Source organism: Antechinus flavipes, chromosome X (genome assembly GCF_016432865.1).
Source record: "Antechinus flavipes isolate AdamAnt ecotype Samford, QLD, Australia chromosome X, AdamAnt_v2, whole genome shotgun sequence".
Classification (NCBI taxonomy): domain Eukaryota; kingdom Metazoa; phylum Chordata; class Mammalia; order Dasyuromorphia; family Dasyuridae; genus Antechinus; species Antechinus flavipes.
In genome coordinates, this window is record NC_067404.1 from 84,849,701 (window position 1) to 84,877,623 (window position 27,923).

Consider the following 27,923-nt stretch of genomic DNA (forward strand, 5'->3'; position numbering starts at 1 on the left):
ACTTCTTGGGGCCATCCTTTGTAGAAAGCTGACTGGGTACAGTCCTCCTCTGCTTTGGTGGCCCCGTCGTCTGCCTTGCCAGCAGCAGCAGAAAGGCCAGTCCCTGACAGCCTCACGCTAGCGTTCTTCTGGGATGCTGGGCCGCAGACGGGATGGCTCCATCGGTCTCCCTTTGATTCTGAGGAACCTAGCCAGGACTCGGGAGAGAGACAGCAGAGAGGGAAGCGGTGTTGCCGTGTGGTGGGGCTGGCCCTGTGTCCCCCTCCCCAGCCGTGCCCAGCCAAAGGGCCTCCCCCCACAGCCCAGGCCGAGATGTGGCCACATGAGCGTGTGATGGCTTTTGTGGTGGGGAATGCCAGATAGCAGAGGACTCCCGGCCTGCCCTGGGACCTGAGATGATGCTGAGCTGGGAGGGTGGGGGAGAGGGGTTAGACCGTGCTACGTTTCCCCCTCCCCTTCCCCCCCCCCCCCCACGGGCAGAAAATCTTGATGCTTTGCTCTGGAGGTCAATGGGCTCTCCATTCAGCGCTCCCTCTCGTGCTCAGTAATTGAGAGAGGCGCCAAGTTGGGGATAGATCCCTCCCAGAGATCACGGGTCAGGGTCTAGACATTCTGATAGCTCTGCCCATTTAGGTTCGATAAGGTCTTTACTGTGGCTGGTGGTACTGAGGCTGTTCTTGTGTGGGCAGTTTGTGCAGGAGCTCCTGAGGCCCCATGGCCTCTGACCTCTGCACAGATGGTGCCATCGAGCAGCACACAAAAAGATGCCAGGATCATCGTCTCCATTTCGTAGGCAGGGCTTACCTTGCCTTACTCTGCCCAGCCCTGGGGGTCTTCCTCCCTCTCCAGTGCTTTGGGCCAAGATCAGGACTGGGCAGACCACCAATATTCTCTTAAGCCTTGATTTTCTCATCTCTAAGTTTGGGATCGTTAATCCTTGGCACTACCTCTCATTCTCAAGGGACTATTGTAAAGAAAGTAGGTCCTCCAGCACCCAAAATGCCTCTCTGGTCATTTCAGCCCCGGCCAGGCTTTCCAGCAAGACTGAGTATCTCTAGCTTCGCTTGTAGAGCGCCCCGGGCCTGGGCCCAGGCTGGCTTGTGGTTCTTCCCTGGCTACTCCAGGGGCTGTTCTGAGTCGCACTCGGGGATTGATTTCCAGGCTAAAGGCTCCCCCTCATTTCTCTGTCCTTTTCCCAGCAAGCATGCAGCAGCGGCCAGCTCGATGGCTGCCTCTCGGAGGAAATGTGCTCCCCGTCCCTCCCCTGAGCCTTGTGTAGGGATGGGGCGTGGGCCGCTGCAGGTGGGTCCACTGAGCCCTTTCACGAGTGGCAACTTCTGTGCTCAAGCTGGATTTAGACCTAGGGTTCTACATCCCCCTTGGTCTTCCCTGCCCACTCTTTTTAGAGATGGGAGCCCAAAGGCTTCTACTGACCCGGCGCTGTCTCCCCTCTCCAGAGGTGGCCGTGGAGACAGGACTGGCCGCTATGGCGCCACTGACCGCGGTCTCCAGGACGATGGGCTGGACAGCCGGAGTCAAAGAGACCATGATTACCGGGACATGGATTACCGGTCCTATCCCCGGGACTTTGGCAGCCAGGAGCCCCGCCATGATTATGATGACTCATCTGAAGAGCAGAGCGCAGAGGTGAGTGCCGAGACCCCCTTGAGACGGATGGCCTCTTTTCTGGCCTGGTCCCGTCTGTGCTGCCCTGGCCTCAGGCTCTTCCCAGAGAATGACCGGCCTGACCTTGCCTGCCCCACCCCGTGCCCTTCAGGCCTTTTGGACTGTGCCTTTCCTTTCTCACCCAGCTCTCCCTCTGAGAATGTCATAATCCTGGCCTATCTCTGGAGGACTCCTGGGAGGAGGAGGAAGAGGTAGTAGTCGAGGTCTTAGCCTCTGGGGACAGATACTCACTTCATCTCTAATTCTTCTCTGTCTCTGCCTCCAGAGCACACAAAATCTATTCTTTCTCACCTACTCACTCGCTCACCACCCCCCCAACTAGTTTTGATTCTTGAAGAACACCCAGAGAAAGCCACATTAGCGTGACGAGGAGCCCCACGTTTGTGTAATCAGAGTGTCAGCCGGGACGAGGGGGGTTGCCCACCGTAGGAGGCTCTGCCCCTCACGCCACTCACAGAACAATCTTGAGTCACCGGCCTCAGGCCCTGCCCTTGAGCTGGGTCCTGTTGTCCTAAAGTGCTGTGTGCAGACCCCCTGGTCTGGCATTTAGGGAACCTGTGGAAGTTTGGGAGGAGAACTTCAGAGAACCTCAACATCCCTTAGCTTTCGGTGGGGAACCAGCCCCTGCTTTAGAACAAGCTTTCAGCCAGAGGAGAGAAGCAGAAAAAGGCCCGGTCTCTCCTTCCCCCAGTGGGTTGCCAAGGCATCTGCCTGGGGCCAAGTGCTGGTTCTCAAGACCAGAGCCAAGGCCCTTATGGTGGCTTTCTGTAGCATTACCAGAAACATTTACCAGGGAGAGGAAAAATCGGGCCCAAATGTCCTTTAGGAGTAGGAATCTTCTCTTCTTGCCCTCACCCCAGGGAAGGGTGTCTTGGCTTCTGGCTTACTTGTTTGGGCCAGGCTAGGATGTTAGGGAGAGGAGGGAGGCACGGGACATAGGTCCGGCTGATGGCAAAGAGACAGCCTGGCCTCGGGAAAGGCTGTGACAAAGTCCTTGGTGTTTAAGATTGGGACTGCCTGGGCAGAGATGGCAGGTGAGCTACTCTTGCTGCAAACTCTCCCCTCCCCTCCCCCCAAGGTGAGCCTGCTTTCCTTCCTGCTCCTTCCTGCCATTACTGGACCTTTCTCCCTCCTGCTTGGAGTGTAAGCCTGGTTTTGGAGGGCAGTAGACCAGACAGCCTCTTGGGTCTTGATAAATCAATGCCAGCCATCGAGGGCAGGGGCGGGGCCTCATTTGCTGAGCCTGTGCTGCTGGGTCCGCAAGCCCTCTCCCCCCTTTCTGTGCTGGGGGTCAAGGATGAAGCTAGCGTTGGTGACTGGGTAGTTTCAAGCTCAGGCCTTAGTGCTCTGGAAATGAGCTGAGCCGTGGCAGTGCCTGTATTAGGGAAGTGGGCGGCTGTCCTCCACCCCTTGAGCTGCATCACCGCTGTCAGTCTCCTAACTGGTGGAGCCTCTGCTTCCCCTGCCCCCCTCTCCTCCCTTGAGGAGAGGAAGGGCCAGCCTTGCCATGAGAAGTGAGTGGGAGGCCATGGGCAGCGGGCATCCCTGTGGACCCAAGGAGGGCCCCGCATGCCCGTGGCCCTGGCTTCCCTGAGTTTTCTGGGCTTCAAAGCTGTGGAGAATAGCGTGGCTGTACTGCAGACCCACAGGGGGCTGACTGCCTGGTTTCTCTCGTCCCCTTCTGTCGCTCAGGATTCCTACGAGGCTTCCTCGGGTTCTGAGACTCAGCAGCGTAAGCGGGACAGTCCTACTGAGCCCCTGGGCTTCCCTGGAGATGGGGACTACCGAGACCAGGACTATCGGACCGAGCAAGGGGAGGAAGAGGAGGAGGAGAAGGCCAGTCACATCATCATGCTGAGGATGCTGCCCCAGGCAGCTGCAGAAAACGACGTACGTGCCTTTGGGGCCGTGCTGTGCCCCTTCTTGCCACCCTGATCCCCGCTTCCCCCAGGTCCGGGTTAGGGGACCCCTCCTAAATTAAAAGGGAAGTTGTAGGGGAGTGGGGTTTACGGTAGGCAGCTGCCACAAGCCTAGCACACTAGGCTCCTGGGAAACGGGGAGTCAGTCCCGTCCCTGGTGCCTCCATCCACCCAGTGCCAGGGCTCAGGGATCCTTGCATCCTCCCAGGGAGCAAATATTCCCTCAGCCCGACCTACAGAGAGCTGGGGAGGGCCCGTGTGTCAACAGTGGCTGGCCCATCTCCCACGTGTACGTGTGTGTGTCTCCTGTCCCTTCCCCCAGGCAGCCTCCCCGGGCTCGAAGCCTCCCCAAAGCCCGGTCAGCCATCACCCTGTTGCCTCATCGTGGCTGACTTGTATTTGTCCGCCTCCCCCAATTCCTGCCACTTAGCTGAGGTTCAGCTCCTCCCCTCCCCCTGATGACTCTTGTGGCCCTTCAGCGTGGCCTGCTTGGGGCATCTTTGGCCTGTGGGGCATCTTGGTGCTGCGTGGCTTTCCGGAAGTCCTGCCTCTTCCCCAGAGCCAGGGTTCTTCACCTTTTACATGGTGCAGCCCCTTGGGCATGTCTGGTGAAGCCCGTGGACCTTCTGAGAAGCGGGTTTTAAAACACATAAAATAAAAAACAGAATTGTGAAGGAAGCCAGAGGTTAGTCCAAAGACAGGTGCAAGTGTTTTCCATTCACGTGCTTGGGCCCCCTGAGAGCTGGCCCCACAGCCTACAAGGGGCCCTGGAGCCCAGGCCAAAGCATCATGTCCTTGTACCGGGCTCCCTCGGGGGCTTGGTCCAGCCTCCCTTGCTCCCTAACAGAGTGCTTTTACCTTGTCTCCCACAGTTCCTCAGAATGGAGTTTTTAAGCCATCAGACTCATTTCCTTCTTCTCATCTTCCACTCTTTCCCACCCCCTCCCCTCCAGGCCCTGCCCTGGCTTCTTTCCCAGTTCACCGTCTTCAGGGGCCCTCTGTCTCATGCAGTTGCTTCTTGTTGGCCTGTTAGAGCAGGAGCTGAAGTGGGGGGTGGGCCGGCCCCCTGCTCACATCCCCATGTGCCAGCCCCATGCACCCCTTCCTCCTCTGAGCCACCTACTGTCTTCCGTCCCTCTCAGCTCCTAGGGCATGACTTCCCCTCCTGAGATCCTCCTTCAGAGCCTGGAACATGACCTTTACTTCACTGCCCCATCATCCACTGTGATTCTCAAACTATTTAGTGTGTGCTCTGGGCAAGGCCCTGGGAAGAGAAAGCCCACAAGGATCCCCCTGTGAGCTTACTTTCTATTGAGGGGGAGGTCCTCCAGCATGCACAGGGGAGGGTGGAGCAGTTCCAAGGCCAAGCCCTGGTGCTTTGGGCAACAGGGGGCCTTCGTGGAAGAGGTGGGCTCAAAAGAACTTGAGACTAAAATGGGGCAGGGAAGAAGGTGACAGAACGGTGTGAACAGAGATGGAGACCAAAGCAGGGGTGATCCTCAGCCAGCAGGTCGAAGGGGAGGAGTTTGGGAAAGGGCGAGATGCTCAGACCAGAGTCTGAGCATGGAGGGCATGACGAGGACCATGGCGATGGCCTCTGGGATATCCCTCGTTCTCTAGCTGAGCGAGGTCAGGCCCAGTCAGGGCCAGAAGTGGCAGAGGGAGAATCCGCCTGACTTCTCAAACCAGGCCTCTTTCTGCCTCCTACGTGTGCTGCTCACCTAAGAGTCCCGAGTGACTGCACACTTTGGAGCTGAGAGAGGAAGGTGCTGGAAGGATCCTCAGCAACAGGAACAGGAAAGGGGGCAGATCTCATGAGAAGGCCGACAAGAGTTTCCGGGGTTGGTGGGGCATCTGTGGTGAGGGCGCAGTAAGAACATGGACAGATCCTGGGGGAGGAGAGGACAACTTGGCTCTGGGAGTTTTCTGAATAAGGCCTTCAGAATGGATGAGATTATGAATGGGGACTGGTGGCTCCATGGTTCCTGAGCCCCCTTGGTGTGTTCTTATGAGACCCTTTCTGGGTGCCATCACCATCTGTTGCTGTAAGGTTTTCTGGGCCACAGGGCGGGGAGGAGGAGTTGAGAGGATGGCGCTTCTTGGCCAACGATGCCTTTGTCTGCTCTCTCCGGTACTCCCAGAACGAGGGTTGTGGGGAGTTCTCTGGGGCTGGGACTGATGATTTGGGGAACCAGAGAGCATCTCGTATGAGATTTTTTTTTTACTCTTTCTCCTTCTTGGCACCCTGGGGCCAATTTGAACAAATTGGGTTTTTCGATGCGTAAGGTGGCCAAGAAAAGCAATCGTGTTATAATAGGGCCACCAAAATATTATAAGAACAAAGTGTATGGTTCCCAGGGCAATATGTGAACTGTTCTTTGCTCCCCCTTTTCCTACCAAAGCTGGGTAGTGTCCTAGAGATGACCCCTGGCTTCTGACCTTTTGCAGCAGGAGGTCAGCTTAAGCTCTTGTTGGCTGTTGCTTGGGTTGTGGCCCTGGTGGGTCTCCGTAGCCCTGAAGAGGATACGAGGAGAGTGTTTTTCTCTAGCTGGGTGCCAGTCCCTCCCTTATCTCTTGGCTCAGTGTTAAGGACCAGTTGGCTTTGGCTCATTGGGCCTCTTTCCTTTTCTCTCTCCACCGGGGTCACCCAGGGGTCTCTCTCCCAGCTTGTCTCTGCCCTGTGCCCCCCCCCACACTCCTAATGACTTCTCTGTTCTGTGTGTGTCCCCCCCCCCCCAACAGATCCGAGCACAACTGCAGTCCCACGGGATCCAGGCTCGGGAGGTGCGTCTAATGCGGAACAAGTCATCAGGTGAGCTTTTGTTCCTGGTGGCCCCTCTTCTTGCTGCTCTTGGCCAATGCATCTCTTCCTTCCTGCCATTCCTCTTCCCCCCCCCCCCCACTTCCCCATTGAAGCTGAGATCAGCGGCTGCTTTTCTTCTTTCCTTCCCTCCTTCCCCGAAGCTCCTCCACTGGGGCGTCCCGGAAGTTGGTGCTGGTCTGGGGAGGGGCCGACTGACGGGGCGAGTGGAGGCTCGGTGCCGAGCTCAGCCCGGGACCGATTCCCTCCTTAGCCTGGGGAGCCGACCCTGAGCATCTGAGATGGTGGTTTTCTCCCGTGCCCACCGTCCCCTTCCTCCACTGAGAGCCTGTGTTGAAGTCCAGATGGGATGGCGCCACTTGCCCGTGCTGGGGAAGGCGTGGGGGAAGGGGAGCAGGGGGCTGTGGCTCGCTGGCCCCAGCCCGTCACCGCAGGCTGGAGGTTGGCAGCCAATTCCGGCCGAAGGCTGTCAGGACCGGCGGCTGAGGCCCTGAGGCCCAGTGGGGATCACTCAGCCCGGTGCTGCCTTTTTCCTTTCTTGGCTTTTCCTCTCTTTCTCTCTGCCACCGTCCCCCTTTCCTTCTCACCCGCTGGTTCTAGTCCTTCCTGAGACACAGCTCTGCCCATTGACCTTTTTTTGAAGGCCGGGGAGCCTTATCCGGGCCTCTCTTCCCGTATCCCCTCCTTCAAGGCACGGAGCCATTGTCGGTCAGTTCACGCCTTAGCCCGGACACATTGGGACATGGGAAAGCTAAGTCTGTAGCTGACCCTTTCGCCTTCAGTTGCACCCCAGGCTCTCAGCCTACGTGGACTTGGGTACTGGGGCTTCATCTGCCACCCATTGCCCCTCCTCGACTAGAGCCAACTGGGTTATTTCCATTCCCAATTCTCCACCCCCTCGCCCCCAAAACCTTGAACCGTAGCTTTCCTGGCAGCATCTAATGGGGCCTTTGAGGTGGGGTACTCGCCTTCACTTGTTCTCCGGCCTCTGTTCCGAGCCCCCCTCCCCCTGGAACGGCCCTGGGAGGGCTTTTTCCCAGCCCGGCCACACTTACGGGGCATCCAGGCCTAGGCTACCTGGAAGTGGGGGGCCAGCCACTGCCCCCACGAGGAGGATCGGGTTTGCTTTGGCCCCTACCTTTCCCTACAGCCCAAGCTGTCAGTGCCCCCTGAGCCCCTGTGGGCAGTTCCGGCCTATGCTGTCCCCTCGATGCCACCCCTGGCCCTTCTCACCCTCCTTCTCTCGCCCCCCCCACCCTTCTCCCTACCCTGCCAGCCCCCCCTAGGAACGCCCGCCCATTGTCTCCAGCTGTTGACTAACCCACTGCGTCTGTATCTGAATGCTGTCTCCAGGTCAGAGCCGGGGCTTCGCCTTCGTCGAGTTTAGTCACTTGCAGGACGCTGCACGATGGATGGAAGCCAATCAGGTTGCTTTGCTGCACTTGGAACCCTGCCCCCCCCCCACGCACACACCGGCACTGTCTGGCGCACGCCCGCGGGCGCCAGCCGCCCACCCGGGGTTGGCCCCCTGCCTGCCCCCCCTGTCTTCCTGCCCTCCTCAGTCCTGGCTTCCCCTTTCCTCCTGAGGAGTCGTCTCCCACCTCGCTGCCCCCTCCTTCCCCTCGCTTGCCGAGAGGAAGGTGTGGCCAGGGACGTCCTGGAGCGCCCTCTCCTTTGTCATACGGATCTCTGCCCCCCTCCTTGGAGCAGGAGCTGGGCTTACCTTACCGGAGCAGGGGGAACCCCTTCTCCCCTCGGCCCCCTCTGGCCCGGCCAAGGCGTAGCTGTGCCGGTACTGGGAGGCGGCCCCAGGTGACCGCCTCCTTTCTGCTTAAGCCACCGGCCTGAGCCGTCCCGTCCCCCTCTTCCCGCAGTGGCCTTGGGGGTGTTCCGGAGGCTTTTGTTGGCAAGAGCTCGGTCTCCTTTCTTTCTGTGTGTTTGGATTGGCTGTTGGTCTTTCCTGCCCACCCCCTCCCCGCTGGTACACAAGCACACATCCATGTGTGAATGCCCCCAACGCAGGCAAATGAGGAGGGGCCCCGAGGTTGGGGCCCCAGGAGCCATTACCGTGGCCAGAGTGATCGGTTCAGGGCCGGGCACAGGTTCCTCGCGTGGCGGGTTGCTGTCAAAGGGAACCAGGTTAGGCAGGGCCAGGCTGATACGTGTCTCTCTTCCCCCTTCTCCCTCCCCTCCCATTTTTTTCCACCTCAAGGCCAAGGTACAACCTCAGGAAAGTGTGAGGGGCCCAGAGTCTCCTCGTAGCTCAGTAGCTGGCAGCCATTTGTATATTGCAGGGTAGGGCAGGTGTGGCGTCCTGGTCTGGGCCTCGGTTGGCAGCAGGTAGCTGTGGACGCCAAGGCTAGTGTGGTTGATGGGCCGCGGGGGAGAAGGCCCCCCCGGCAGGAGGTGCAATCTTTGATTGTGGCTGTTCTCTCTCTCTCCCCCTCTCCTCTCTCTTTCTTTCTCCTCTCTCTCTCTCTCTCTCTTTCTCTCTCTCTCTTTCTCTCTCTCTCTCTCTCTCTCTCTCTCTCTCCCCCTCTCTCTCTCCCCCTCTCTATCTCTCTCTCTTCCTCTCCACATTTCTGTTTCTCCCTACATCCCTCTCTCTTTCATGTCCCCGAGCATAGCCTGGGTAGCCCAGGGCCCCCAGTGTGGCCCCCTCAGCGGTCCATTGCTGTTGGTTAGACAGTGCGTGCCTGCTGGTGTGTGTCCACGCGTGTGCGTGCGCGTGCTTGTGTCCGGAGAAGCAGCGGCAATGCCCGGGGGCCACCCCCTGCGGCCATGGCCTCCCTCCCTCCGTCCCTCCCTCCCTCCCTCCCTCCACTCCCTGTTGTCCTTCATCCACTCAGCTGAAGGGCTGGCTCACTCTCTCTCCTCCTGTGCTGAGGTGTGTGCCAGGCGCTGCCCCCCTGGGCTTGGACCTCACGGCCTTCTGCTTTTCCCTACAGCACTCCCTCAGCATCCTGGGCCAGAAGGTCTCCATGCACTACAGCGACCCCAAACCCAAAATTAATGAGGATTGGCTTTGCAATAAGGTGAGAGACAAAGGAGGGCTGGGGCCGCCGGAAAATCATGCCCTCATCCCCAGACTTCTTAGAGCTGGAACCAGTGCTAAGCGGGTCTCCCTTCCCGTCCCCCCCCCACCCCCCTCCCTGCTGCCCCACAAGTCCCAGACCTTCATTTGGTCTCCTCGAGAGGCCTGCCGCTCCGGGCCCATGCCGGAACGTCTCACGCTGTGGGAAAGTGGGACTTTACAATGACTCGGTGTCCTCCTCCCAAATTCCCCCGTGGCTCCCAGTTTGGGCCTCTGTAGCCGAGTGGAATGAAGTGAAGCCTTCTTCCTTCACACTCACTTAGCTATTGGGCCCCCCCATCCCCAAGAAGGTTCCGTGGGGAGTGCCGTTCATGCATTCAGAAGCTCTGTTAATCCCAAGGAGGGGGAGGGGAAGGGGCAGTCCAGGGTCAGGGCCAAGGAGGGTTTCTAGCTCTTTGATCCCGGGCATGTGCCATCCTCCTCTGGACTGTCTGGCCCGCTGCGGGGGCGGAAACGCAGAAGTGGTTCTCTTGGTGAACCCGAGGCTGCCCTCTGGGGGAGGGAGTTGGGGGAGGGCTGCTCGCACACTTGGCCTGAGGAGCCATCAAGGCCCCATGACACGAGGGCCCGGCTGGAGCTTGGGCCGTGGGAGAGACTGAGGGGGGGAGGGCCTTGAGTCCAGCCTGGCCTGGCTCAGTCAGGAGCTTTTGAAAGGCTAGGGAAAGACGCTGGGGCTGAGCTTCTAGGAGGAGAGGGAGGGAACCAGAGTGCCGGCATGCATAGAGATAGGAGCAAGGCGGGTGGGGGCAGATGGGACTTCTCGGGGAGCCGTTGTGCACCCATCTGCCCCTCATGCCGGACCTGGCCTCTGCTTCCCTTACAGTGTGGAGTCCAGAACTTCAAACGGCGAGAGAAATGCTTCAAGTGTGGTGTGCCCAAGTCAGGTGAGCTGGGTCCAGGAAAGCTGGCCGGGGGGGCAGGAAAGCCAGCCTAGGCGGGCTGGGGGTAGTTCACTGGGCCCAGGAAAGCTGGCCTTGAGGAGAGGGGTGTTGTGCTGGGCTCCGGAAAGCCAGCCTGCGGAGTGGGGGGGGGAGGGGGGGGGGTAAACACTGGGCCTCTCGCAGTAGCTCCAGAGGCCAGTAGTCTCATCTCTTTTTTTCCTTCTAGAAGCAGAGCAGAAGATGCCACTGGGCTCACGGCTGGACCAGCAGCTGATGCCTCTGGGTGGCCGGGAGCTGAGCCAGGGCCTGCTTCCCCTCCCTCAGCCTTACCCAGCTCAGGGGCTCCTGCCCCCCCAGGCCCTATCCCAAGGCTCTGAGCCCACTTCAGAGAACGCCAATGACAGTGAGTGCTGCCTGGGACCCCGAGGCATGATTGGCAATGGGCGGGCCATGGCCGACCTCCCCCATGATACCTTTCTTTGTCGTCTCCAAGCCATCATCCTGCGCAACCTGAACCCCCACAGCACCATGGACTCCATCCTGGGAGCCCTGGCTCCCTATGCCGTCTTGTCTTCATCCAACGTCCGCGTCATCAAGGACAAACAGACCCAGCTAAACCGAGGCTTTGCCTTCATTCAGCTCTCCACCATCGTGGTGAGGGCGGCAGAGGGGGGCCCAGGGGGCCCCCGGGGCTGGGGGGAGCGGGGCTGCAGGGCCTGACCCCGGTCTGGAGCCTGACCCTGTCTTTTGCCTGCAGGAGGCCGCTCAGTTGCTGCAGATCCTTCAGGCTCTCCACCCTCCCCTCACCATCGATGGCAAGACCATTAATGTGGAGTTTGCCAAGGGTTCCAAGAGGTGGGTCATGCCACTCCAACCCCCCCCCCCCAAGCACCTGCTCCTCCTCTGTCTCCCCTCAGTTCCCTGGGCCTCCCTGACCCCTGTGTGCCATCTCTCCCATAGGGACATGGCCTCTAATGATGGCAACCGCATCAATGCTGCTTCTGTGGCCAGTACGGCAATCGCCGCCGCCCAGTGGGCCATCTCACAGGTACTTGGGGCTCCTCCCAGTGCCTCATACTGAGGGCTTGGGAGTTTGGGGGGCCTCACGCCCCCTTGTCTTGCTTCTCTGGAAACTCCAGAGGTTGGCTGCTGGGCCCAGACTTAGTTGTCAAGGGGAGGTATGAGGTTGGTACTTTTCTCCACCTGGCTTCAAATCGTAGCCCTGCCATTCGCTATCTTGTGTGACCTTGGGAAGAGATCGAGGAGCTATGGGAGGCAGCAGCAGTGTCCTGGATTCTGGGGGGCCCTGCCCGGTGCCCATCCTCCCCTGAGCATCCCTTACCCCATCCCACAGGCATCCCAGCCTGGGGAGGGGAGCTGGGCGGCACCTGAGGAGCCAGCACCAGACTACAACTACTACCAGCAAGACGAGGCCTACTGCGGCCCAAGCAATGAGGCCGCGCTCTATGGCCACGGTGGCTACCTGAAGGGTGCCCCCAAGGCCTTGGGTGTGCCGAACACCAAGGGAGACCCCGCCGCAGCAGGTGAGGGCCCAGCACGGGTATCGTCAGAGTTGGGGGAGCAGGGAATGAGACCCAGCCTCAATGCCGTGTCACTCCTCCTCGTCAGGCACCGAGCCTACCCTGGACCCCTGCGTACCTGGTGTTGATGCCGTGCCTCTGATCCAGGCCTTTCCCCGGGCCCAAACCAATGCCATGCCTGGCATGTATCAGCAGCCGGGGGCCGAGGGGCCCAGTGCCCCAGGAATGGTGCCCAACGCCCAGGTACGCCATCGTCAGGGGGAGGGGGGTGGGGGGAGACACGTCCCACACCGGCAGAGGTGGAACTGTCCTTTCCTGTCTTGCCATGTCCCCCCAGGCCCAGCCCTATACCATCGTGTCCCCTGCTGTTTTGAAAGCTGAGCTGCTCAGCCCAGCCCAGCCCAGTTCAGCCCCACCACCCACTACCAGTCCGGCCGCCCAGGACTCCTACGGCCAGTACCGTGAGTACTTGTGGGGGCTGGGTTGGGGTTCCCGTCGGACTGCCCCCAGGCTGCGCCGCGGTCCTGGATCTCCAGGGAAAGCAGCCTGGCACGTCCCTCTCTCCCCTATCCCACAGCCATCCCCGACGTCTCCACCTACCAATACGACGAGACATCGGGCTACTACTACGACCCTCAGACGGGACTCTACTACGATCCCAACTCTCAGGTGAGTGATGGGAAAGGGCGCCAAGGGACAAAGGGCTTGCCTGGGGCCCGGGGAGCCACATCAGCCTGGCTTCTCTTCTTCCTTGGCAGTATTACTACAACTCCCAGAGCCAGCAGTACCTTTACTGGGATGGAGAGCGGCGCACCTACGTCCCCGCCCTGGAGCAGGTGACTGATGGGCACAAGGAGACGGGGCCGAGCCTGAAGGAAGGCAAAGAGAAGAAGGAAAAGCACAAGACCAAGACGGCCCAGCAGGTACGAGCGGGCGGCCACCGCTGGGTGGGGAGAGATAGGGAGAGAGCAAGACGTGGGGGAGGGGGGCCCCGGCAGTCGGCGGCCCCCAAAGCAGGCTGGAGCCAGAGTTTTCTCTCTGCCCATACCCCCTGCAGATAGCCAAGGACATGGAGCGCTGGGCCCGGAGCCTCAACAAACAGAAGGAGAACTTCAAAAACAGCTTCCAACCAATCAGCTCCCTGCGGGAGGACGAGCGCCGGGAGTCGGCCACAGCTGACGCTGGCTATGCCATTCTGGAAAAGAAGGTGCTCTTTCCCCCCCTCCCCCTGCCCCCAGCCTTTCCCAGTCCTCTTTGCCTGGTGTCCTCCAGTTCCCGGGCTAGCAATGACCCCAGTCCGTGCCGTCCCCTCTTACAGGGGACGCTGGCTGAGAGACAGCACACCACCATGGACCTGCCGAAGCTGACGAGTGACGAGCGCCTGGTGAGGAGCCCCCTGATCGGGACGGCCTTGGTGGTGGGCATTTTCCCCATCTGGGCGCCCTCGGTGGCACTAAGCTGCCCCCTCCGCTCTCGTAGAGTCCACCCCGGGGACTGGTGGCTGCCTACAGCGGTGAGAGTGACAGTGAGGAGGAGCCTGAGCGGAGCGCGGAGAGGGAGGAGAGGCTGACCGACTGGCAGAAGCTGGCTTGCCTTCTCTGCCGACGCCAGTTCCCTAGCAAGGAGGCCCTGATTCGCCACCAGCAGCTTTCTGGGTTGCACAAAGTATGTGTGTCGGGGAGGGGGGTGGCCCGGGTGGAAGTCAGAGCGGCACGGGCGGGGAGCGGCATGCCAGGCTCATTGCGTTCCCCCTTCCCCAGCAAAACCTAGAGATCCACCGGCGGGCTCACTTGTCTGAGAATGAGCTGGAAGCCCTGGAGAAGAGCGACATGGAGGTGAGGCCCAGCCCCTGGCTCCCCATGCATCTTTCCCCTCCATCAGCCCCCCTCCCGCTCCCAGCACATCTTCCACTCCCCGACCCCACCCTCGCTCCTCCCCCTGCCCTGACCGGGGCCCTTTCTCTCTGCCTCAGATGAAGTACAGGGACCGGGCAGCAGAGCGTCGGGAGAAGTACGGCATCCCGGAGCCCCCGGAGCCCAAAAAGAGGAAATCTGGGGCCGTGACAGCCGCCACCGTGTAAGTGGCCCGCGTAGGGCTCCCGCGGCCCGGGGAAGGAGCAGGACGAGGGAAGCCCTGGCCCATTTGAGCCACCCATCCTCACCCTCCCCCCTCCTCCGCTCTTTCTTGCAGGGACTTCGAACAGCCCACCCGAGATGGGCTGGGCAGCGACAACATCGGCAGCCGCATGCTGCAGGCCATGGGCTGGAAGGAGGGCAGCGGGCTGGGCCGCAAGAAGCAAGGCATCATCACTCCCATCGAGGTGCGCCTGCCCCACCCCGTTTCCTCTCCACTGGCTGGGTCCCCAGAGCAGCTGGCCATCCCCCCCCCCCTCACCACTGGCCCTCTGTCTTCTTAGGCCCAGACCCGTGTCCGAGGCTCAGGACTGGGGGCTCGGGGCAGCTCCTATGGCATCACCGCAACCGAGTCCTACAAGGAGAGCCTGCACAAGACCATGCTGACTCGCTTCAACGAGGCAGAGTAGACCCTGGTCCAGGCCTCCCCACCCCCTTGCCTCAGCCCCCATCTGGGATGGCCTTGACCTTAAGGCTCCAAGAGAGGGAAGAGGGCAGCCCTGCCCGGCCTGTTGGCTGGCTCTCCTTCCCTCCAGCCTGTCTCTTTTCTTGGGAAGCCATGGCTCCTGCCCACTCACCTGTCCTCTGGCCGACTCTCCTCTTCTTTTTCTAATAAAACCAGAAAAGCCCCAGACTTTGAGCCTGTGAGGTTGGTGGGGTCGGGCCTTTGCCCCGGGTGCCACTCACACTGGGATCCCGGGCACCAGGGCTCAGGAAATGGCCAGCCTGAGAGCGGGGGCCATGGCTTTCCGATGGCCTTGCCCCAGCTGGGGGATCTGCTGGCAAGTGCAAATCCCATGATGCCTATGGAAAGGTTGGGCTTTCAGAAGCAGACTTGGCTTTAGGCAGAAGGAATGTTAGGGATCAGTTAGTCCCACACCCTCCCGCTGCGGGGAAGCGACTCGCTTAAGGCCGGCCGGCCGACAGACTTAGGTCCTCCAAAGGAGGGGGCTGGTGCGGGGGGAGGAGGTACTGCTCTGCGGTCCTTAGGCCTTGCACTGCCGTGCCTTAGCTCTCTCACTTCACCCTGGTTCTGCTCTGAAGAACAGCCACTCCTGCCCTATGTCCTGTGGGACAGGTGCCCCACAAGCAAATGGAAGGAAGCCCCTGGGGTCCCTTTAAGGACAGGACCAAAACGTTGCCAGCAGCCTCAGATGCTTAGTGTGTGACTGGACAAGTCCCCTAACCTGGGCCTCGGTTTCCTCCTGTGTAGAATGTCGTCATCCCTTCCGGCACCGGACGCACCGATCGCCCCCACTGACCCGACAAGGATTCTGCACCCCGTGGCTGGGAGGAGGGGACAGGGTAAGACGAGAGGGAAGAGCCAAGGCCGAAAAGGCCTGAACGAACTGGGGGCAGGTCCGATCAGTCCACGAGCATTTATTAAGCAGTTACTGTGCGCGAGGTACCGTGTTTGCCAAAGCACTGAAAACGCAAAGAAAAATCCGACAGAAATTCATTGGGGACCTGGTTCTGCTAGAACTGACGAGAAGCCCACAGGGCCAGAGGCACTCCTCAATGGCTAAAGCCCATCCACTGATGGCGCAGTCACGCCACGATTGACGTCAGCTTGATCTCAAGCACCTGTTCCCAAATTGTAGAAAAGGCCTTTTGGGAGCATTAAACCCAGACCGTCCTCTGGAACCTCCAAGGCACGGGACGAGCTGCTTTCTCTAGCACTTTTGAGGGTTCCAGAGCACTGAAGAGAGATTGTCTCACTGAGTTCTAGCAGCAGCCCCAGGAGGGCCGCATTGAGGTCCTCCATTGTGATGTTTCAAAATGGCCGATCTCAGTTGTCACCTAGGCCGACCTGCGGTGGCGAACCTCTCGGTATCTCGTTCGGCAAACCCTGTCCTTGGCTCTCCTCGAGACCTCCGATTGCTCCCTGCCTCGATATTTAACCAGGCCATCACCTCGCATCCCAGCATCCCTGGCTGCATTCCCTTCCTCATCTCGACCCCTCGGTCAGCCGCTTTAACTCAACGCTGTCCTCTCGAATCCCTTGCCACCTTATTCTAGCTCTGAGCTTGCCCTGCCAGGCCTCAGCCTTAGACGATCGCCCTCGTGTGTTGCCTTTGTCCACGCTCACCATTGAAACAAACCATACTGCACTACAAGTTTATAATGGTGTCGATCTCAATCGGGATCCCACTGTGGCAAGGCTGTCCTTTTCTATCTCGATTCGCTATCTACACCGCAGCAGCACTTGTGAACCATTTTATTCCCTATCAGCTGAGAGTCCGGCCATTCAGTGAGAGTTCCCTTTTCTCCCTTCCTTATCTCAAGTCGTTCACATTCTTTCCCCAACTAATCCCAACTCATGTGAAGAGCTGACCCTGCCAGGCCAGGCTCTCAACATGGAGAAGGGATCCCGTTCTTCCTGGCTTTCCCAGCAGATTTCCCCGCCCCCATCATCCCTGCTCTCACTAATCTGCAGTCTGCCACTCTACTGGCTGCTTTCCTCCTGCCTCCTCTGCTGGATCTTCATCCAGGTTGCATCTTCCTGAGGCTCTGTCTTAGGCACGCTTCTCCTTCTATTCTGTTTCCTTGAATGATCTCTTTAGTTTTAAACTTTTTCAATAATTTCTGATGATGGGCCATCAGGCCTGTCAATGGCCACTCATTTCCAGCATGTCACAAATTGGATTAAGTCGGGTCCAATTGCTGACACTGCTAATGAAAGGCTGGGCCCCGCCTCTTGAGTGGGCTCCCTTACTGCTACTATCCCAGGGGCTGATCATCTTAGCCCTGAGCCTCAATGACTTCCCACGTGGGAGGTCACCTCTTCCCTTGAGACTGATCCCTGACTGCCGAAGATTCCCAGATTGAGCCAGTCCTAACCCTCTTGACCTCCACTCTCACATCTCCAGCTGGACATCCTGTAGAGCAGCATTGTCAAAGACAGATAGAAACTGATCCCTACGAGCCACCCGTTGACTTAGAAAACCACAAAATACCAGAACATATTTTTATTTATTTTGTTAAACATTTCCCAGTTCCATTCTAATCTGCTCTGGGCTGCACTTGGAAGTTTGGTGGCACAGAGCCAAGCTTGTTATCGCTGCTGAAGGCAGCTGAAACTCAGCATGTTCAAAACTGAACTTACTCGCTTGCCTCCCTTCCAGACTTCTCTGTCACCATCAACATCATCACCGTGCTCATCACTCAGACTTAAAACCCGGGTCACCTGCAGCTCTTCCCTCTTCCCCGCCAATGGCCAATTAGTGATAAAGTACTGTCGTTTCCCTCTTGGCAGCATCCCTTCTCTCCTCTGATGCTATAGACTGTTGGAATAGCTTGCTTCTTCCTGCCTCAACTTGTCACTCATTCCATCTTCCGCTCATCTGTCAAATCCTTCCCAGAGTACAAGTCAGAACTTTTCATCTGATTAGTCGCCACCAAGGACTCTCTTCTTACCTCCAGGGTCAATTAGCGATTCCTCTGTGTAACTTATAAAGTCTTCTGTAGCCTGGCCCCTTTCTGCTCTGTAGACTTAGGTGGAACCAACAGACTCCCGATAGACACTGACTATAGGCATGAGAACATCATAACCCTTGAAAATGCCCAGTAGTAACACCAGAAGAGGATCCTCCCTTTCCAGTCTCCTCACACCTGACTCCCCCATCCCCACCACATATTCTCTGTCTGAAGTTGTCGGGCTTTTGTTTTTCTGGCTCCCTCCTCACCTCCACCTGGCTTTCCTGGCTTCCCTTAAGTCCCAGCCAAAGTTCCATCTTCTATAGGAGGCCTTGCCTGATCCCTCTTCATTCCAGTGCCTTCCTTCTGCTGAGCAGCTCCAATGTAACACGTAGAGATGTTGTGTGGATCTAGAGTTTGCATGTCATTAGCCACATTTGACCGAGCTCCTTGGAAGCAGGGTCTGGTTTGGCCTTTCTTTGTATCTCCATCCCTTAGGACAGTCCCTGGCACCGAGTAGGTACTTAATAAATACTTTGTGACTTTCTTAAGCACCTAGAGGGCCTACACGATACACTTGAGGCTAAGTCTATACACATTCACTGCCCGAGTCTCAGTGTAGGACTGAGACGCCCAGCTGTCATCCCTTGCTCCCGGTCCTTTTTCTGACCATATGTGGTGAGATCTCAGTCTCAAATGTCGGCCTCAAAGGGGACTTGGAAATTATAACGCATTAGCTTTTTGTTGGCCACCGTTATTGCTGTTAACTGATCTCGAGTGCGCATTCCACTGAGAGTCTACTCCTGCCGCCTCTTGTACTCGATGAAGATTTGACACTCAAATGTACCATTTTTTTGTCCCTATTAAATTTCATTTTCTTAGATCGAGCCTGTCGAGGTCTTTGGGGAGCTCAGCTGTTGTCCAGATCGTTAGCTCCCTTTTCCAGCCTGACGTCTATTAATTTGATAAGCTTTGAATTAGTGACCAAGTACAACAGCAGTTTACTAAGTGTCTGTGGGGGCTCGGCGTTATTTAGAGCGGTAGACATACAAAAAAATGAAAAAAAAAGTCCAAAATCTTGTGGACCTTTTGCACTAACATATATATATTTCAGTTGTAAAAAAGAAAACTTCTTAATCCCTGAACAAATAAAAATAATGGGAGGAGACTAAATAGAAGGATTTTTATCAAGCTGAGGAGTTTTTGCATAATGAAAATCAGTGCATCCCACATTGAAAGGGAAATATCTTTGGTGAAAAGAAAAAAAAAAGTATGATATTCTCATGGTATAAGAAATTGACTGAAAAAAGCAACTGGTTGCCAACCACCTGACCCCCTGCATGCTCAGAAGAGAAACCTCCTTACACGCCTGAGATCACCAAAGGTAGCAAAGCTACGAGCAATCAAAAGGCTGTGACTTGGGGCCATTGTCTTGGACAAAACCACAAGAGCCGGGAGACTTCACAAGAAGGGACCTTACTCCAATCTCCTCGTTCGTGCTGTCCCCAAGCACGATTGCTTCCACAACAATGCTCCCAGTAGCTCCGAGCTTATAGCTCAGAGGACTGGCTTCCAAACAGATGTTCTCACTTTGTCCCCTCCGCTTAGAAGTGTGCAGGCTGTAAAAAAGAATATAGGTGGAAGAAATGAAACCCCGATAGACACTGAGTATAGGCACGAGAACGTGCCTTGAGAATGCTCAGTAGTAACAGCAGAAGAGGATGCGAGAGCCAAACGGGACATTTCAGTCGTTATTGTTTGGTCCACACGTAGCTGAGCGTTTGGCCGTCCTGCTGTTGTCCACGCGACAGCAGGCTTACAAGGGTCAAGGGCCATCGTGGATGCGAGGGAACAGAATAGGGGGAGCCACAAGTCGAGGACATCATCATGCTGCTGATGTTCACTTGTACAAAATCGAGGCCTTTTATTGAGGAACAGGAAGTTGAAATAATACCCTCCTTGTCTCAGCCACAAGAGCAGTAGACCTTTCTCTTCTTGGAAGGTCAAATTAACTGCCAAAAAGATGGGCTGCTTCACAGCATGGCATGTGCCCGATTAGGGAAGGGAACAGCTGCCCTCATTCCTCTCATATTAAGTGTCCACTCCATACTTAGGAACGTCTTTTTCTGTCCCCCTTCTACTTGTCTATAGGCCTTGGAGAGAACAAATGTGCACCTTGACATGTGCTACAAGACTTAAAAAATAGAATTCCCATCTGCTGCAGCTGTTAGGTACCCAGACACTAGAGAAGCACTTAGGCCACATGGAAAGCATTTTTCTGTCACGTTCCCAACTATGATACAATGGGGGCAGTGGGGCATGGGGGGGGGGGGGAGTCCAGCTGTTGAGATGCCTGCAGAGTGGCTGCCGAGCAGCTGTCTGAGAAACGGACCGGCTTTGCACCTCAACTATAGCTTTAAAAGAAAGCAAGCAAGCTAGGGAAAACTCAATGGAAGAAATAAGTCAGCCCATAGTCCAGGAATGCGTGTGAAATCTAGGCACAGGGCTAAGGTAATCTGCCCTGGGATGGTAGTAAGGGAGCCCAAGCAAGCTTATGGCTACTACAGCGGGGGCTCATTTATCAGTTCTCTTTTTGTTGACCTGATTTTCAGAATAAGGAACGGAATGGAGACAGATTCACATGCCAGTCAGTCCAGAAGCATTTTTAAGGGCTCACTGTGCCAGGAAGGGTGCTCAACACTAGGTGCCCCACTCCAATCTAAGACGTAAACAACCATGTATGTTCCAAGAAACACTGTACGTGAGGGGCAAGGAGGGAGCACCAGTATCTCTAACCCCATGAAGATTCCAGAATGTAAAGGGCTAATGAACAACCAGAAAAGGAGATCTGGGTAAGAAGGAGTGATCCGGACTAGCACTAGGTTGCTACCTCACAGAGAATGCTGCGGCCAGAGTTTGCCAAAATTCGACACTCTAAATGTGACTGAGTGGGCTTATGACTAGCTGAGCAGCCAGAACCAAAGCAGAGTTGGAGAAGAGGTCCCCGATATAGTGGCCCTGAATCTGTGCTAGAACTTGGGCTCTCGTGTCCCTGATTAATCAATGTCTGGCCATTACTGTCTGCTGACCTGCTAGGGTAAAGGATGGGTCAAAAGCCTGAAGGTGGCCCTCACCTAGAGCAATGGAAGCCACAAGAGGCTAACTGAGGTTGGGGCTTAGGGCAAGTTTGCTCATAAAATGAACTCTTGCCATTACTGGGGGGAAATGTAGCTCAGGTACCCCCGAGACCTGAACTTTGCCTGTTTCTTAACTCTTCCATCAGCGAGGGAACAGGGCTTATTGTCTGCAAGGGCCCTGCATAGGGAACTGGTTTTGTATGTGTGTGATGTGGAAAGGTCCCAGACACTGAGGAATCAAAGGACTGCTTTCATTTGACAGTTTTCAAATGCCAAAATAGTGCAGTATCTGGGCCGTGGTGGGCCTTAACCACTCCGACCCAGTGGGAAATCTTCATGCAGCCAGTGGGCGCTCACTGATCCTGCAGGAACATTTTGAGTGTGACTGTTGAGATGTGTGTGTGTCTGTGAGTATGTGTGTGTCTGATATGTGTATGTGAGCTGTGTGTGTTTGTATGTGGTGAGTGTTACGTGTGTGTGGTAATGTGTGTTTATGTGGTGAGTTATGTGTGTGATGTGTGTGTGTTTATGTAATGTGTGTAAGATGAGGTGAATGTGGTGAGTGTTTTGTGTGTGTGTGTGTGTGTGTGTGTGTGTGTGTGGTGATATGTGTGTTTATGTGATGTATGTGTGGTGGTGGTGTATGTGTTTATATGGTGTGGTATGTGTGGTGAGTGTTGTGTCTGTGTTTCTATGTAGTGAGTGTTATGTGTGTGTGTGATGAGTGTTGTGTGTGTATGTGGTGAGTGGTGTATGTGGTGAGTGTTTTGTGTGTGGTGAGTGTTGTGTGTTTGTATATGGTGAGTGTTGTATGTGTTTATGTGGTGAGTGGTGTATGTGTGTTTGTGGTGAGTGTTATATGTGTTTATGTGGTGAGTGTTGTGTGTGTATGTGGTAAATGTTATGTGTGTGTGTATGTATGTGTGTGTGTGTGTGTGTGTGTGTGTGTGTGGTATGGTAGGCCTTGCTACTCCCCGCTACCCATGACAGAATAACCCCAGAGGGCATCAAGGTGATATTGGCAGCTGCTGGGTGAGCACACTCTGCCTTCTGGTTTCCCTGGCTTTTCTTTGGAGTCCCGGCGAAACCGCTCCCTTCTACAGAAAGCCTTTTCTGTCCCCACACTCCCCAGTTTATCTCGATTATAGCTTGTCCAGACATATCTGTACATTAGTCTGGAAGCTTCTTGAGAGAGGAGCTGCTTCTTGCCTTTCTCTGTATATTGTTTGTACATACAGTAATTATTTGCATATTGGCTCCTCCATTAAACTATAAACTCCTTGAAGAAGATGAAGGAAAGGGACAAGTGTGTGTGTCTGTGTGTGAGAGAGAGAGAGAAACAGAGAGTGAGACAGAGTTTGAGTCCCACTGAAACCTGTTGATGACCTTAGCTTAAAAAGGCCAAATTCTCCTATTGTCCAGTTGTCCTGATCTCTCTCTGGCCACTGGACCCAGATGGCTCTGGAGGGGAAAGTGAGGCAGGCGACTTCATACAACCCTGCCTCCCTGAAATCAATTCACTTGCATGTCATGGCGGCACCTCCCCGATGTCACAGTCTCGATAAACAACAACGTGTGTATGTATGAATCTAAGCCGGATTGTGTGCCAGGCACTGAACTAAGCACTTTATAAACACGATTTCTTTGGATCCTGCCGACAATTCTCGTTTTCTAGTTGCTCCCTTCTCTTGTTCATTCCTTCCTTCTCACCCCACCCCCAGATTACTAAACAGTCTTCTTCCACCAGCCCAGAGGAACCTTTTCTCTCTGCATGTTATTGTTGCAGTGGGTTCACCTCTCACTTAGGTTCAACTCCAACTTGTCAGTGCCTTTCTAACCTAGATTCCAGTGTTTGTCCCATCTTCTGCCATCATCCTCAGCAACTTCAACTGGACTACACAATTTGTCACTTTAATAACAATGGCTCACATTGAGTCAAAAAACAATTGCTTCATTAAAGAAAATGTAAATGAGGGGCAGCTAGGTGGTGCAGTACAGGGCACCAGCCCTGGAGTCAGGAAGACCTGAGTTCAATTCTGGTCAAAGACACTTAACCCTTCCTACCTGTGTGACCCTGGGCAAGTCACTTAACCCCCATTGCCTCAGCCAAAAAAAAAAAAAAAAGAGAGAGAGAGAGGATGAAAATGATGAGATGAAATAAATACCAAAATGTTAAGATACACCCAAAGAAATACTTGGAGGGGAATTTGTGGCTCTAAGAACTTTCATCGGAAAAAGAGAGAACAAATGAATGAATTACGTATGCAGCTAAAAAAACAGACCACTTAGAAAACCGAGAGAAATTTTTAAAACCCATCAAAACAGAAATCCTGAAATTCAAAGCAATTAACAAAATTCAAAACATTGAATAAATAAAACTCTGATCTGTTTTTTTAAAAACAAAACAAAACATAAACTATCATCAAACCCAATTTGATTTTTCAAAAAGAAAGAGAACAAAACATCCTTGTGGGCAGGAGTCACATCCTTTGATAGGCTGTGTAGCCAGAACGACCTACATCTTTACACCTTGACACAGTGGCTCTCTTTTCTGATGTGCCTAGGAGGCGGTGATCACCAATACTTTCCACCGGGCCACCTGTTTGCTTCAATTCTGTGTCCTCAGTTGCAAGCAGTGATAGTGCTTCCACCAGCCCAGTAATAGCCAGGGGACCTTACAAGCAGAATTCTAGACAGGACTTGGCATCGAGCCAGCCGGAGAAGGAAGCCCATAGAAACCAGACGCAAAGCAGGTTTGGGCCTTGGAACTTAGGGTTGTGCTCCAGAGGAACCCAGCTAACCCTAAATCTAATTCTTTTCCCCTGTGGGACAAGACCAAGGTGGAACAAGATGAAATCCCACATATAGGGAGAGGAAATTTCCTTGTTTGTGATTATACCTTTGAAGTAAATATTTCTTTGTAAAAGCTCATCCTAACATCAGTGGGACTGAGCTGGAGACATTTGCAAAGAATCCAGATACCCCCAAACCTCTTCAAAAGAAACGTGGGTGATGACTGAATGGGGATGAGTCCTCAGGCAGTTAGCCTAAGTGAGAGAGAGAGAGAGGACCTGAAAATAAATTGAAACTTTCCAAAATAGTGGCATTCATGTAAAGCCATTTTCAGCTTCATTTTACACAGAAAGAAACCGAGGTTAAACAACCTGCCCAGAATCTCACAGCTACTGTAGCCTGCTGAGAGAGGCTGGGACCCAGGTCTTTGGGACTCTTTCTATTGGCAAGTGATCCTTCTGTCCAGGCTCAACCCCTCGGTTGACCACTTTCCTGTATCATCAGTAACCCACTCAACTCTTCCCAATCTCTGATTCCTCATATTTTGGAAGCCCTAAGCACACAATTTCTCTGCTGCTGTCAATGGAGAAGTGAACCAAAGCATGCTGCTTTCACGCACTGAGACTCCTGGCACACAGCCTCAGCTGGGCTCCTTAGCCGCAGTCCTGTTCCCCCCAGCTCCTCCTCTTCCCAACTAACTAAAACAGACCTTTTTTCTTCTCCTGCATTTTTAGTCTTTCCTTGCCCATGAGTCCTCCATCTTTGCTTAGAAACACACTCAGGTCTTCTGATCCTCTAACCACCTTCTCTTGACCTTTCTAAGGTCACTCCAATCCTCACTGAACAATCTTCCTTTCAGAGACCTCACGATTCGGACCCTTAAAGGGGGTGTTCCTGGACAATCTGCTCCAGACTCTTTTTCCTCACATCCCTCCCTTAACATTCTCTTTCTTTCCCTTACTCTCAACAACCAGCTCTAGGACTGGGGCAGGTCGATCTCATCTCTGCCACACCCTAGAATTCTCCCTTCTCTCCTCTGACCTGCCCTGGGCCAGGCCCTCATCTCCTCACACCTGGACTACGGCGATGATCTGGGTTAGTCAACTGGCCACAAATCTCTCCCTACTCCAATCTATCCTCCGTTGAAAACCCAAAGTGATTTTCTTCCACCTCCAGTTCGACCATGTCACACATAAACACACCTTCCCCTTGCCAGCAAACTCCAGAGACTTCCTGTCATCTCCAGGATCAAACACAAAATACCGTGTCCTTCAAAGTCCTTCCTAACCTGGCACCACCCACCCCAGCCCAACTTTTGTAGTCTTCTTACCCTTAAACTCGTGTACTCTTCCATCGGGTGACCTTTCGGTTGTTGTTCCAACAAAACATTCCATCTCTTGATTCCAAGCATTTTCTCTGGCTGTATTCTCCCCCTTCACACACACCCCTCCCCCCCCCCCCATGCCTGGAATTCTTTCCTACCTCATCTCAACCTCCTGCTTCCCTGATTTCCATTAAGTTCCCACTAAAATCTTCTATAGCAGAGCTTCTTAAACTTTGTCTACTTGTGCCCCCTTTTCACCCGAGAAAGTTTTACATGACCCTAGGTATATAGGGATATAAAATCGGTATCCAAACCAAACATTTATTGCGAATAAATCATAATTCTGAAACCTTCACATTCATTTATGAGACCCCATATGGGTTCACAAGCCACAGTTTAAGAAGTCTTGTTCTACAGGAAGTCTTTCCCGGTACCTCTTAATTCTAAGATCTTTCTTCTGTTGATTATTTCCTACTTGTCTTGTACAGCAATTGTCTCCCCCATTAGACTGTAAGGTCCTTGGGGACAGGTAGTAGTACCCTTTTCTTTTGCCTTTTATTGACCATCACACATCATACAGCTCTTTCCAGTTGCTCAAATAAACTCACCTCACCTTTGTAGATTTCTCTAGACTCGTGTGGTTCATTCATCAAAGTTTCTACTCATCTCTGCTCTTTTCATCAGAGATGTTGGAGGTTCTGGGATTCAAATCTCTTCCCTTTTTCCTTGCTACCATTTCACTTGGTGACCTCATCAGTTTCTATGTTCCTCCCTACGTACTAATCTCTCTGTTCTACTGACTTCCAACTGCCTATTGGATATCTCACCCTAGATACCCCATAGATATTTTCAATTCGACATGTCTGAAACTGAACTCATCCTTCTGCTCTCAAACTCTCTCTCTTCCTGACTTCTCTATTACTGTAGTGGACCTCATCACCCTCCCAGTCCCTCAGGTCATTCATCCTGGACGCCTTACTCTCCCTCACCCCCATATCCAAGACAGTGCCAAGATCTGGCAATCTCACCCTTGCAGCATCTCTTCTCTGACATGGTCCCCACCTGATAAAGACCCTCATTATCTCAGGCCTGGATTATTGCAATAGCTTTGAGGATTGGGGGTGGGGAGGTCTGCCTACCCCAAGTCCCCTTTTCCCCCCAGCTCCAGTCCATCCTTCAGTGAGACACCAAAGCGATTTTCCTAAAACAGATCTAATCATGTCATCCGACTCAATAAAATCATGGATCCCTATACTCCGGGAGCAAACAAAATCCCTACGGCTGGTTTTGTAAATGCTTCGTAAACCAGTAGTTTCACACAGGACACTCCACCTCCCGACTCTGCCTTTCCCCTGGTTGTCTCCCATGCCTGAAATGTTCTCCCTCCTCCTCTCCCGCTCCTAGCTTCCTTCAAGCCTTACCTAAGATCCCACCTGCAAGAAACCTTCTGTGGCCCCCTCTTAATGCTTTCCCTCCAAGATTACCTCCCACTTACCATATATAGATTTCATCAGTACCCAGTTTGTTTGCATATTGCCTCCCCAATCATAACGTGAGCTCCATGATTCCAAGACGTGGACATACTGTCCTAGGACGGCCAAGCGTGACCTGCCTACATCAAAGAAGGCATTTGTATTTTATGAGCAAAGCAGAATTGCAGTAGCTCAAAAGAAATGAGACGTGCAAATGTTGAGCCATCTCCACTCCCACTGTTGATGTGGACTCTCTGTGCCCTACTTGTGGCAAGGCCTTTGGAGTTCACATTGATCTGATCGGCCACAGTTGAACACGCTGTATAGTGATCCCAATATAGCACATCATTTTGGTTCCCTTTGAAAAGTAAGGACCACCACACTTGCACAAATCTTTTGTGATCGTGACTGTGGTTCCTTGGCACTTAGATGCTTACAACATTTTTTTCTTTGACATAAGAAATCTGGGTTTTAGCAATGGTACTCCTAGGGCCTTTTCCTTAGAGGCTTCTTTCAGGGGATGATCAGTGTCTTTTTCCTATCTTTTCTAACATCATAGTCTTGATCTATGACTCTAAGAGAGCTGGGCAGTTCTAGTTTATGATTTCTTGAAATAGACTGACTGGTTTTTTATTTTTTTAATCACAGTTTTAAAGATTCTTAAGTTCTCTCTTTTTACCTTGTTTTCCAGGTTAGTTGTTTTTGACATCAGCTTTCTCACATTTTACATTTCTTGTTATGTCATGGAGTCACCGATTTCTGTTTGTTCAGGCCTTATTTTCAGAAAATTCTGTTGTTTGGATGAGTTTGGCCACTTTCTCTTTTAAGCTCCCTATTCTAGTTCCATTTCTTTCGTTCAGAACTTTCATTTCTTTTTTTAGGTCTTGCTCTATTTCTTCTAGGTGTTTAGTAGTCCCTCTGGAAAATCTAATTTTTTTTTCCCTTTGAGCATTTGCTTGTAATTATTATGGAGTTACTCTTACCTTCATTTTTTATATCTACAGTAACGTTTCATGCTGGTCAAAGTCTTCTTTATTTATTATCTCCTGCTTGGAGCTTTGGACCAGGGCTACCTACTACCCCTTACTCTACTTTTTGGTGGGGTATTTAGCCTTGTTTTAGTCTCACCTTGGGTCTTAGCTTCCCTTTGCTTCCCACTCCATCCCAGATCTGGGCTATATCAAGTGTGCTAGAGTCCCAGAAGGCCCTGGGCTGTCTCCATCTGAACAATGCTGTGCCGCATTGATTGCTGCCACTTCTGGTGACTTCCAAAGTCTCCATGGTGGATTTCCAAACACTGTGATTTTTTCTGACCACACTGATACTTTCTAAGCATATCCTTTCTATCTAGATGCCTCCTGACCCAGAACCCAGAAGGCTACATGGCTCTGAAGTCTCTGATCCCTAAAGGAAGCTGCCATTTCCTGAGCTGATACTAGCTTTGAGGATGGACCCTTGCCCTTCTGCTCTCCTCCCTGAAAGCTTCTGTGGGACTCTTTGAAGGCCTGGGGGTGAAAGAAGGCACACTGTAATTTTGAATTCCTTTATCATTACTGCTCTCCTTTTGCTGGGGTAAAAGCAGAAAAGTGAGCCAGAGGTACGGTGGTGGAGAGATACTTCCAAAGCCAGCTGGGCACTAGCTATTATAGATGCTCCTGCCAGAGAAGTCTAGATAGAACCACTGAAAACAAGCTGGGCCTGATTGC

At 54.0% G+C, this 27,923-nt stretch overlaps 1 protein-coding gene across 4 annotated transcripts in view; it reads left to right on the forward strand.

Annotated features, from left to right (window-relative positions):
* The window catches only part of RBM10 (RNA binding motif protein 10), a 31,234-nt gene extending 3,520 nt beyond the window's left edge, over positions 1 to 27,714 (forward strand). Inside the window, exons 3-25 of one of the 4 annotated variants that reach the window (XM_051968770.1) lie at positions 1,458 to 1,647; positions 3,379 to 3,576; positions 6,348 to 6,417; positions 7,780 to 7,853; positions 9,375 to 9,461; positions 10,344 to 10,404; positions 10,628 to 10,804; positions 10,895 to 11,055; positions 11,159 to 11,256; positions 11,362 to 11,449; positions 11,756 to 11,945; positions 12,031 to 12,185; positions 12,280 to 12,403; positions 12,520 to 12,611; positions 12,701 to 12,865; positions 13,000 to 13,149; positions 13,261 to 13,326; positions 13,422 to 13,607; positions 13,703 to 13,777; positions 13,915 to 14,018; positions 14,133 to 14,262; positions 15,288 to 15,379; positions 27,569 to 27,714. In XM_051968770.1, coding sequence (XP_051824730.1) covers positions 1,458 to 1,647; positions 3,379 to 3,576; positions 6,348 to 6,417; positions 7,780 to 7,853; positions 9,375 to 9,461; positions 10,344 to 10,404; positions 10,628 to 10,804; positions 10,895 to 11,055; positions 11,159 to 11,256; positions 11,362 to 11,449; positions 11,756 to 11,945; positions 12,031 to 12,185; positions 12,280 to 12,403; positions 12,520 to 12,611; positions 12,701 to 12,865; positions 13,000 to 13,149; positions 13,261 to 13,326; positions 13,422 to 13,607; positions 13,703 to 13,777; positions 13,915 to 14,018; positions 14,133 to 14,262; positions 15,288 to 15,335 — 2,689 coding nt within the window. In that variant the 3' untranslated portion in view covers positions 15,336 to 15,379; positions 27,569 to 27,714. Of the gene's footprint in view, positions 1 to 1,457; positions 1,648 to 3,378; positions 3,577 to 6,347; positions 6,418 to 7,779; positions 7,854 to 9,374; positions 9,462 to 10,343; positions 10,405 to 10,627; positions 10,805 to 10,894; positions 11,056 to 11,158; positions 11,257 to 11,361; positions 11,450 to 11,755; positions 11,946 to 12,030; positions 12,186 to 12,279; positions 12,404 to 12,519; positions 12,612 to 12,700; positions 12,866 to 12,999; positions 13,150 to 13,260; positions 13,327 to 13,421; positions 13,608 to 13,702; positions 13,778 to 13,914; positions 14,019 to 14,132; positions 14,263 to 14,358; positions 14,709 to 15,287; positions 18,373 to 27,568 lie in introns of those variants that run through there. The other 3 variants (XM_051968769.1, XM_051968768.1, XM_051968767.1) reach the window with 3 other exon arrangements.
* Positions 27,715 to 27,923: the final 209 nt, after the last annotated feature.